The 12197-nt window shown below is 40.1% G+C and overlaps 1 protein-coding gene across 1 annotated transcript in view; it reads left to right on the top strand.

The window, feature by feature from the left end:
* The first annotated feature begins 202 nt into the window (after positions 1-202).
* PCNP (PEST proteolytic signal containing nuclear protein) overlaps positions 203-12197 on the top strand; it is a 47461-nt gene continuing 35466 nt past the window's right edge. Inside the window, exons 1-2 of the mRNA XM_033941760.1 lie at positions 203-338; positions 6349-6560. Coding sequence (XP_033797651.1) covers positions 284-338; positions 6349-6560 — 267 coding nt within the window. The 5' untranslated portion in view covers positions 203-283. The remainder of the gene's footprint in view (positions 339-6348; positions 6561-12197) is intronic.

Here is a 12197-nt window from a genome sequence, read left to right as displayed (position 1 = left end):
TTTGGCATAGTTTCTTTGCTGAAATCTAAAATAGAGTTTCTAGCTTCACTAATTACATGTTCTCTGTTTCGAGCATGATGCCGGTCTCCCTATGCACTCTTTCTATTTCATAATACTGTAAAAATCATGCACAAAAACAACGCTCAGCTTTATTGGCTATTGAACAGATACGTAGGCAGCCGTAAGGAAGCAGTAAAGAAAATCTCGCGGAGAAGACGTACCGGGCGTGCGTACGTGTACGGCGTGACGTAATAGTTACGCGGCCTGCCTGAGCTGGGCGATAATGGCGGAACACGGAACGGCAGAGTTGGAGCAAGAGAAGGAGGCAGCAGCAGCAGGTGATGCAGGCTTTTCTTTCCATCTCTTAGTTTCTCTGGAACAAGATTCTGAGCCGGTAGGGTGAGGTGGTGCGCGAAGGAAGAGTGCCAGGACTAGGGCGGTGTAAGGCCCTCTGCGGTATACAGGGCGCCTTCACACTAGTCTTTCGGTCTATAGGGCATCTTTGCGCCGTAATAACTAATCTCTCTTGACGAATTCAGTAGCGCAGGGCTATTCCCAGAGGCTGATTATCTATGTCTGACAAAATAGCGCAAAGTCTTGATTTTAGAGCTCTTCGTGCAGGTCTAGTGTTTAACCTGTTAATTGGTCTGTGTAGCGAGGAAGCCCACTGAGGTTACCAACTAGTTTTCGAGCTTTAGGCTTTGTTTCCCGAAAGTTTCTGTAGCGAAAAACAAGTGTGAGAGGAAGGACTTTTGATTGATAAATCGGCTTGCGCTCTCTGCAGAGGTGATTATAGTGGTGTGCCACTTTTAATCTTGTGGTGGCTAAACTGTTCAGGTGCACCAAGAATATTCTTATTCCACATTCTTTCTTTCTTAGCTCATATCCCGTGGGTGCTTGAGCACCCCCAGTATTGAACAAACGCGGATATTGTCAAGGGAGAGAGAATTTAGATTGAGCTTAACACCCCCAGTAGTTATATAAAACAATACTGGGTCAGACCAGTGGTTTATCTAGCTCAGTATCCTGCTTCCAGCAGTGCCCAATCCATGTCACAAGTACCTGGCAAAAACCCAGATTGTAACATCATTCCATGCTACCGATCCCAAGACAAACAACGGCTTCTCTCCATGTTTATCTCAATAGCAGACTATGGACTTTTTCTCCATGAACTATGTTGGCTTATTTTTCCATATTCCATGCCCCCAGCTCTTTCCATGTCAGTTAATCTCTATCCGCAAAAAAAAAAATCAGGAAAAAACTATTCAAAATGCTATAGATTCACTCAATAATAATCATAAACACAATAAATTAAAAAAAAAAATGATAAAGGTGCTCAGTAAATGAAATAAACCACCAACAGGTAATGATTAAATCAGGAACATCCTAAATATACAATATTGCAGTAATCTAAAATACAGGTACTTAGAATCAAAGACTGGATCAATAGTCTGAAAGATGGAAAGTCAAAATAATGTTTGATGATATGAAGTTTTCCACAATGTGAAAAAGCATTTTTTAACCTAAGAATTAGTATAGTCCTCAAAAGTAAGATAGTGATCCAAAATAATACTGAGAATTTTAGTAGTGGAGTTTATTGAATAGTCCAGACCATTCAATCTCAGAGAAGTTTCCTTTAATCTTATTATTTGGACTTGCCAAAAATATTTTATTTTTTTCAGAATTTTATTTTAACTTAAATTCAGCAGTCCATTATTCTACCTGGGTAAATACAGATGAGATAAATTGTTTTGTTTCTGAGAACTGTGAGATAATTGGAATTACAGTTTAATATCATCTGCATAGACGTATGATTTAAAATTTAGATTGTGGATAAAATGTTTCCTAATGATACCATGCAAACATTGAAAAGTGAAGGAGAGAGTGGTGATAAGAAGATCCACAGCATTGATTGTTTGTTGCTCAAGTTAGAATAACTACAACATAAAAAATAAAACTAAAATTACTTGCTGTTAGTTTTCAAGGACCAATCACGTCAAAGAATGATGCTTGTTTGAGTGGTTGTATCCTTACGCACGCAGACACTTATAACATCGACAGACTCTTGCATCTATTCTAGTGAAGGGATTTTTTAAAAATAAAGTAAAATTCTGGAATCTCTTTGGGGCATACCACTGTGCCGTGGCACATAGTTTGAGAGACATTAGTCTAATTTATAATTTATGTTTGTAACATAGTTACTTAATTGGTGATAACTCTCAATAACTGGCTGTAAGTAGCACTAATTCACAGTTAATGCATGTGAGTTATGATCCTTTCCTATATGTGCGCATACATTGTCTAGCATGTAACTCCGGAGGGGGGGGCGCATGGACAGTTCCAACTTCTGCTTATTTCTAAAGTGCTGCTAGACATATGCAGCACTGTACATTAAAACATTCAAGAGAGAGTTCCTGCCCAATGGAGCTTACAGTCTAATCAAACAGAGAAACAAGAGAGGTAGGTGGTATAAGGACTTTCTCAGGTATGGATGCTTTACAAGCGAGTAGGGCTTAAAAGTTAAAATCAACTTTGAAAAAGTGGTCTTTTAGCTTGGATTTGAATTTTGCCAGGGAAGGAGCTGGATGTACTGACTCAGGCAGTCTGTATGTGCTTAACTGATAGTATTCTATGAAGTGGACAAAGTGCCATGCCTAGCTAGCACAGTAGCCTGAGAATGTTGGGAGCTGAGTTTGTTTCCCTCTGCAGCCACTTCTTATTCTGGGCAAGTTACTTAACCCTCCATTGCCCCATGTACAAAATGAGTAACTTGTATATAATATGTAAACCACTTTCATTGTGTGGTGATATAGCAAATCCCATCTTCATCCTCTTTCCTTTTATTCTATAAAGGTAATTACATGCTTGGTGCACAATATTTAGCACCTAATTGTAGGTAGCCTTTCTTGAATTTGCTCTTATGTGGCTCAAACTCATTGAAAGCCCTGAGGACAGGCTAGGGAAGCTTTGACTTCAGTTTGGAGAAGAAAGGATGAGGGGAAATATGGTAGAGGTCTATAAAATCCTGAGTGGGGAGAAAAGGGCAAATGTGAATCATTTTCTTTTTCAAAAAGTACAAAGACTAAGGGACATGTTATAAAGACACTAACCCCCCTTTTACTGAACTGCAATAGCGGTTATTAGCACAGGGAGCCACGCAGAATGCTCTGTGCTGCTCTCAATGCTCGAAGGGAGCCACACTGAATGCTCTTTGCTGCTCCCGACGCTCATAGAGTTCCAATAACTTCTATCATGGTTTAGTAAAAGGAGGGGTAAATTACATTTAAAACAATTGGGGGAAATTATTTTTTTTACTCAGTGCATAATTAAGCTCTCAAATGTTGCCAGAGGATATAGTAAAAGCTGGATTTTTAAAGAAAGTTTGGATGAGTTCCTGGAGGAAAAATCCATACACTGTTAAATTTCCCCCCCAGAACCACAGCAAGAAAGTGGGAACAATTTAGTATAAGGATGACAAAGGAAAAACAACAAAAAATATTTATTCACAAACACAAAAACTCTAAACAACTCCCCTTTTTTTTTAATTCTTCCTCAAACCATAGTTTCAAGTTTAATTACCAAAGCGGTGTACATTGTACAAAATTTATAATAAAATAAAAAATTTTAAAATATAAGTAACATAGGGAAAAGCCAACATAAAATACAACAAATAACTGGTAATACATGCTACAAAAGAGAAATGAATGGGATACATTTCATAAAAATAAAAGGAGCCGTGTTTTAGTGAGGCACCACCTTCCTCAAAAGTCCAAAATATCTTAGTGTGGAGAATGTATTGAAATATGTGTCAAATGTTAATAATAAGACACTATACAAGAACCACGTTTATTATGCATGTAAAGTAAAAGACCTACATTAATGGCAGTACACTATGGACTCCTTTTACAAAGGTGCATTAGGGCCTTAACGCGCGCCAGCCGCTACCGCCTCCTCTTGAGCAGGCGGTAGTTTTTTGGCTATAGCGTGTACTAAAAACGCTAACGCACCTTTGTAAAAGGAGCCCTATGTGTTTCTAACATTTCCTTTTATCTACAGGTCTTTTATGCTACATGCACATGTATATGTGGTTCCTGTAAAGCACAGTGTCTTATTGACATTTCACATATATTTTGATAAATTCTCTACACTGAGGATGGTGGTTCCTTGTAGAAACAGCTCCATGTCGAGTCACCTTGGTATGTTTCATTAACTAAACTTGGAGTGGTTTGAACTAGATAGTTGCTCCAGGGACAGAAATCCTACCCGTCCCAATCAGTATCCTGCCTGTCCCTGCTAGAATCTCCTCCATCCCTGCCTGTCCCTGCGAGGAATCCCCACCCGCCCCCCATAAAAAGCAGCAATTACTTCTGACAGTTTTGATTTCATTTTTTTAAGGTCTTAGTTTATTTAAACCAACAATATAAACAAATAAGAGATGCATACATCACCGAAAAGAATTAGAATAGACATTAGGTCAGGTGACAAAGTAAGACTGTAGGGTTGACTGTTTTTTGTTAAAAGAAATGAGTTGGATTTTTTGGCAATATAAAGCTCATATTTGTAGAGCAAACAAATCTGGTTCCACCATCTGGCATAGGTAACTTGTGAGGGTCCTTCCAAGATCCACAAATGATTTTTAATGCATCAATGAGTAAAGAATCAAACAATACAGCATCAAAATCATTTAAAGCAGAATTGAGAGAGGCACTTTTCAGGACAATGGTTGCATAAGAAAAATGTGCAGTAAGTGACTGAGCAGATCATATTCCAGACTTCAGTCCAAAATTTGGAGATGGTGGGACACTCAAAAAGAAGGTGTTTAAGGGTACCAATATGGGTATTACAAATCCAACAATTCTTGGAATAAGAAGAATCAATTACATAAGACCTCAAAGGAGTACAAATGTTTAGCCAGTGAAAGCTATTTTTATATCTGGTTGCTATCTCTAGTCACATCTGAAAATGCCCTATGTAGCCTCAAAGATTATAAACATCATCATCACCACTGGATGAATATTACGTTAGTTCAATGCAAGGTAGAACAGCCCCTGTCCACCCATTTTGAGCTTCAGCCCCCCCTAAATTAGTTGTGTGGCTATGCCACTGAATAGAATACAAGCTCTAGCTCTGTCTTCCCAACTGGATGTACAGCGATCAGCAACTGGATCGACGGAACATTAGGTAGGCCTCGGGAACCCCGGTTCCATCTCCGTGGGAGTCCTGTGGACCTGGGGGGGATCCCTGTGTGAGTCCTGTAGTCCCGGGGAAGAATCCTTGCAGGGGACCCATGGGATTCCCGCAATCCCTGTTCCTGTGCAGACTTCTAGTTTGAACTCACTTTTAAAAAATTTGGTCTAACTTATTATGGCAATTTTTATGCTCTTAGTTGTTCTGGATGGGGAGAAAGTGCCAAGGGAAGAGTCCAAAAGTTGATCTTAGTGCGAGTACTCTCAGGCTTTACATTTGAAAATACTTCTATTGTATTTCCATGAAAAGCATGAGAAAAAGTTGTTGCATGTAGTGGGGTAGAACCAGGCTGGATCTGCTTATTCTGAAACCCTGGAGTCAGTCAACAACCCTGTCACTGACACATTCCCTCAGGATTCCGCGGCGGCATAGATAGGCGGCTGAAATGTAGGCCAGGGTTTTCCAGGCCTTCATTTCAGCCACCTATCTTGCCATGAATCATGGCTAGGTAGCCGCTTTAGCCCACTAACGCCACTTCTGTTGTTGGCCACACCTACTTTGGTGTTCTGCAGCCTAAAGAGGCTACCTAGCCACAATGCCAGGTGCCTTTTATTTAGGATTCAGTAGGCTCTTCAACACTGCCATTTTTTGCCATTTCTCACGGCGTTTTTCAATTAAATTAGGCATCAGCAGGGTGCCTACTGACGCCTAAGTTTAGGTGCTGGTTATAGAATTTCCGTGTATGTGCTTTGGATTTTGAGAAATTGTTACATATTCATATGTATGCATGAGTTATGGAAGAACCATTCAGAATGATCATGTTCAGATATATTCTCTCTTTTTATATAAGGCATAACTTGGCATCCACCATTAGTAAATTTGAGACCATGAAAAGTAAATGTGTACATAAGTGGAATTAAGTGTGTAAATAACATGTGTATTGTACTAGTTGATTCTGCAGAGTCCCTTCCACAGTGAAACATGTTCTTAGTTGCTGCTGTGTCTGCTATATCTAACAAACAGTGGAAGAGACTGCTTGGTCAGTAAATGCAGAGCTGCAGAGGTACCCTACCCTTTAACGGGACTTTGTGAGGTTGCTGCTCCAATCAATCTGCTCGGTAAAAAATTGCTCATCTTGGTAAGTTGTTTCGACTTCACCAGGATCTGAAGAAGAGGCAGAAAATTCTGTGAAAACTAAGACTGTTTCTTCCAGCAATGGAGGGGAAAGTTCCAGTCGCAGCGCTGAGAAGCGTTCAGCAACAGAAGACTTCAGCTCAAAGTCTGCGCCTGCCAAAATGTCCAAGTTGGGATTTATCAGCGGTGGTCAGTCATTAAAGAAGCAGTCTGCAATATCCATCAAACTTGGAGCAAATGTAAGTGGGGCTGTTATTAATACTTACTTTATTAGAGTTTCTCTTGTACTAGAGAAAATATGTTGCAGCTTTTCTTTGGATTAAACCATGGTGTCTGTCTTGTCTGCTGGAGTTCTAAGGGGTTGGGTTTATGGGGTTGGGGGTTTCTTTTTTCACAGTTCTGTCTTACATTCCTTTAAACTTCCATGAATAAACCACGTAGATAGCTCTACATTTCTACTGATGCTGGTTGTTCTTTGTATACCTCTGTATTCCTTTTATGATGTTTGCCAATGGAAAATTAATAAAATTATATTAAAAACCAAACCATGGTGTCTAAACTCAGTCTTCGAGGGCCACAACCCAGTCAGATTTTCAGGATTTCCACAATGAATATGCACAATATCTATTTGCAGACTGGATATGGAAAAAACGTTTGTTCAATTGATTAATTTACAACTGACTATGAACAAACTTGACTGAGTTCTAATTATGCTCAAGACTTCATACACCCAAGACACTACTTGTGATTATTTTTTTGTGTCCTTACTAGGGTGGAGTGTTTATCATCGGTCTTGTGTAGAATTTTTAGTTAACAAAATAAATATTTAATTGTATGCTTAATTGTGGTTGAAAATTCTTGTAAAGAAGACCACTTAACTTAAAGCCTGATGGCTACCCAGCCGTTTCACTGCTAAGTTTCCTTAGGGGCTGTAGCTCTGCTCCAACACACTTTTGTCTGCTTGGACTTAAGAAATGCTCATGTGCTTCTCACACACCACTGCAATAGCGATCTTTATTGCAGTGGTGTGTGAGGAGCACATGAGAATTTCTTAAGTTTTTAATTTCATGGCTCGCAATTTTTCAAAGTAGTCATTCATCTGGAATCTTGTCGAACGCCTTCTGAAAATCCAGATATACAATATCGACCTGGTAACCCTTGTCTATCTGCCTGTTTACTCCCTTGAAGCAAGTTTATCAAGCAAGATCTTCCTTTGCTGAAGCTGGGCTGGCTGGTCCTCATCAGATCGTGTCCATCAAGGTGATCAATGATGTGGTCGTTTATCAGTGCCTCAACCATCTTTCCTGGTACCAAGGTCAGACTCACCGGTCTGTAGTTTCCCAGATCTCCCCTCGAACCTTTCTTGTAGATCAGCACATTTGCCACTTTCCAGTCTTCCGGAATCCTTCCCGATTTGATCGAGCGATTGGCTATTAGTTGAAGCAGTTCAGCTATAGCCCCTTTCAGTTCCTTGACTACTCTCGGATGGATGCCATCCTGTCAAGGGGATTTATCGTTTTTAAGCCTATCAATCTGCATGCATACCTCTTCTAGACTGACCGTCAACCCTATCAGTTTCCCGTCTTCATTTCCTGCATATAGCCTGTTGGCTTCTGGTATGTTGTGTATGTCCTCTTAGGTAAATACAGACGCAAAAAAATGTGTTCAGTTTGTCAGCAATGGCTTTGTCCTCCTTTAGCACTCTCTTTATTCCATGGTCATCCAGTGACTCCACCGCTTCCTTCACGGGCCGTTTCCCCTTGTATGTAAATAGATCTCATGCATATGAAGAACATAAGATGGGGCAGAGAGTACCGTTGGGGGGGGGAGAGGTTGGGGGGGTTGGGACAGGGGGGTTCCTAACATTCTTGCACTTGTCTTAGGTTCTATATTGGGGATGAGTGGGAGGAGGGTGGTAGAGTGCAACTTCGGGGCTCATCAGAGTCTAGGGTCCCGTAGGGCCATTCTGCCGGCTCTGGCTTCGTTGGCCATGAGTCATTTTGAGGGGGGGGGGGTTGTTCCTGTATTTATCTCTAATGTTTCCTTGCATTGTGTTGTATATGATGCATCACTGTTTGTATTCTGACCCCTTTGTGTTCCGTTGTCTGTTTGCATTCTTGATTGCATGAATAAAAATTTTTGAACCTAAGAACATAAGAATAGCCTTACTGGGTCAGACCATTGGTCCAACAAGCCCAGTATCCCATTCTCACGGTGGCCAATCCAGGTCACTAGTACCTGGCCAAAACCCAAGGAGTAGCAATATTCTATGCTACCGATCCAGGGCAAGCAGTGGCTTCCCCCATGTCTTTCTCAATAACAGACTATGGACTTTTCCTCCAGGAACTTGTCCAAACCTTTCTTAAAACCAGCTATGCTTTCCGTTCTTACCACAACCTCTGGCAATGCGTTCCAGAACCTAACCTCTGAGTGAAAAAAAAATTTGCCCTTTTGGATTTAAAAGTATTTCCCTGTAACTTCATTGAGTGTCCCCTAGTCTTTGTAATTTTTGACAGAGTAAGAAATCAATCCACTTGTACCGGTTCTACTCCACTCAGTATTTTGTAGACTTCAGTCATATCTCCCCTCAGCTGTCTCTTGTCAAAGCTGAAGAGCTCTAACCATTTTAGTCTTTCCTCATATGAGAGGAATTCCATCCCCTTTATCGTCTTGTTGCTCTTCTTTGAACCTTTTCTAGCAACACTATATCTTTCTTGAGATAAGGAGATCAGAATTGAATGCAGTACTCCAAATGAGGTCGCACCATGGAGCGATACAGGAGAATTATAACATTCTTAGTCTTGTTAACCATACCTTTTTAAAATAATTTCTAGCATCCTGTTTTGCTTTTTTGGCCGCCGCCACACATTGGGCAGAAGGTTTCATCATATTGTCTATGATGATACCCAGATCCTTTTCATGGGCGCTAATCCCCAAGGTGGACCCTAGCATCTGGTAACTGTGATTCTTCCCAATATGCATCACTTTGCATTTGTTCACATTAAATTTCATCTGCCATTTGGACGCCCAGTCTTCCAATTTCCTAAGGTCCACCTGAAATTTTTCACAGTTCGCATGCATTTTAACAACTTTGAACAGTTCAGTATTGTCTGCAAATTTAATCACCTCACTAGTTGTCCCAATTTCCAGATCATTTATAAATAAGTTAACTAGCACCGGTCCTAGTACAGATCCCTGCAGCACTCCATTGTTTACTCTCCTCCATTGAGAAAAATGACCATTTAATCCTACCCTCTGTTTTCTATCTGATAATTCCTAATCCACAACTGAACTTTGCCACCCATGACACTTTAATTTTCTCAGGAGCCTCTCGTGAGGAACTTTATGAAAAGCTTTCTGAAAATCTAGATACACCGGCTCACCTTTATCCACATATTTATTCACACCTTCAAAGAAGTCAAGCAAATTTGTGAGTCAAGATCTCCCTTAGCTGAACCCATAATCATTGTGGAAATCTTGAAAACCTGATTAGGCAAAGGCTGAGGTTGGACACCTCTGAATTAAACTATTTGGATAGTGATTGTTCATTTTTCTCAGTGACCTCTGTTTGAATCCACCCTTTTGGAGTTAAAATTGTCCATATATCAGGTCATGAAGAATATACTTGAGAGTGGAGGTAGCCTAGGATCAGGTCAACTCATGGTATACAGTAGAAATGATGACGCCATTCAAATAATAGGATTGTATTTCCTTCCTGGAGTTTCAGTGTGTGGTTTTGGGAACTTTGATTTTTTGCTCCTGTTTTTCTGCCTGTTGGAATTCAGACCTCTCTTCCTTTAGCAATTCTATGTTGTATATTTACATTTCGGTGAGAGCTAGAGCTATGGATTATGCTGTATAATATTGATGACTCAGTAGTTGCTAGACAATGGGTCAGAATTCTGAGATGGAGTTCAAATCATAAGGGGTCACAAATGAGGCTGATGTCCCCCTTCACTGTGGGGCCTGTGATTCAATGAATATTCACAGGCCTTTCCATTTCCTCCTGTATGGGCTTTGGCCCATGCAAAATGCTGGGTTCTGTCTGTGCACACTGACACACAGGGCCCTGTGCTCATTACTGCTATTGTCTTCATTGTTTGGATAATAAGGGTAGAAGTAAGTAGATGATGAGAGGGCCATTGAGGAGCAGAGATTTTTCTGTTTGGGTTTGGTTTTTTTAAGTTTAAATGCTTTTTGTTCTGAATCATAAGCATCAAGTACAGTCGCACACCAAAAGCAAACAATGGAATGAGCTACAGCACTATATCTAACAAACTTGGTCAGTAAATGCAGAGCGGCAGAGTTACCTTATCCGTCAATGGGACTTTGTAAGGTTTGCTACGCTAATCAATCTGCTCGGTAAAAAATTGCTCATCTTGGTAAATAGTTTGACCTCGCCAGGATCTAAAGAAAAGGCAAAAAATTCTGTGGAAACTAAGACTGTTTCTTCCAGCAATGGAGGGGGAAGTTACAGTCGCTGTGCTGAGAAGCATTCAGCAACAGAAGTCTTCAGCACTATATGGGACATAACAACTGTCCCAAAGATCAAATGACCCATATTGTGATCCCAGTTTTTAGAAAGAAGTAATACTTCCTCAACCCTCCAACTGTAAATTCTATTTTTTTAATCATCATCTGGGGAACACATTGGATAAAAATTTGGGAGACAGTGATCTAAACCTTTGTTTCTCAACTCACTAGTACTACTATTTATTATTTCTATAGCGTTGAAAAGTGTACGCAGCACTATACATTTTAACATACAATAGATAGTCCCTGTTCAGAAGAACTTACAATCTAATTTAGACAGTACATTTCAGGGTTGGGGAGATTATGGTAGAGGAAATGATACAATGGGTATAAGTATCTTGATAGCAGTGAGTGTGAGTTAAGAGTTGAAAGCAGTACTCAGTTCTGAAGTACCCCTTTGCCAGTCAGGTTTTCAGGATATCCACAATGACTGTGCATGAAAGAGATTCTCATATAATGGAGGCAGTGTATGCAAATCAAGTTTATGCATATTCATTGTGAGTATCCTGAAAACCTGACTGGCAAGGAGGGGTATTCCAGGACCGTGTTGAGAAACACTGGTCTAAACAACATGTCTGGTTTATAGTTCAAACTATACAATTTTTTTACTTGTAATCGTCAATATGTGGTGGTGTGCATCCCAAGGGGAACTCTAATTTGATAGCTTTCTGGCTGTTGGACAATAAGAAAATACAAAATATTTGTGTCCACCTGATTATCCAGGTTGTTGATGCTATTTATGTCATGTGGGGATTCTACACAGGGCTTTGTCTAGGAGCAGTGTTGAATTCTCATAAAAGTGGAAACTTTGAGGCAAGAATGCCAGGGATCATCTTGCTCTAAGAAATGACAGCATTGGAAATAGAAAAAGAAAGCATTTCATATATGGGGAGAATTGTAAACACTGCTTTTGGTGGGAGGAATGGATAGGAAGGAGAGAGATTTTGCTGGGAAAGGTAAAATAAACATGCCCAAATAACTGGAGATGTTTTTGAAGAGGTGGCCTTGCCAAGTTGTTTAAATATACATGGACTGACAATTAAGTTCATAAACTTGCCTCCATGTGCTTACGTTGTCAGCACTGTACAAACAACTGGGTAAAGTTTCATAACCTTGGTATATTAGTGTTTTACAGCTGTGTTCGTATCGACGTGTGGTGGTGTCTTGCTTAGTGGCGTTCATTATTGTTGCATGTTTTTGTGTATCGTCACAAGAATGTCAGAGCTTGAATTAGAGCAACGAACAAATATTAAATTTCTTGTTAAACTTGGTAAGAGTGGAAGTGAAATCAGGGACACGATAGTCCACGTTTATGGGGATAATGCCATGAAGAAAATGGCAGT

The sequence above is a fragment of the Geotrypetes seraphini genome, chromosome 4 (assembly GCF_902459505.1).
Source record: "Geotrypetes seraphini chromosome 4, aGeoSer1.1, whole genome shotgun sequence".
In the NCBI taxonomy this organism is placed as follows: domain Eukaryota; kingdom Metazoa; phylum Chordata; class Amphibia; order Gymnophiona; family Dermophiidae; genus Geotrypetes; species Geotrypetes seraphini.
Note: the sequence above shows the minus strand (reverse complement) of the source record. Positions and strands in the feature narration are given on the sequence as shown.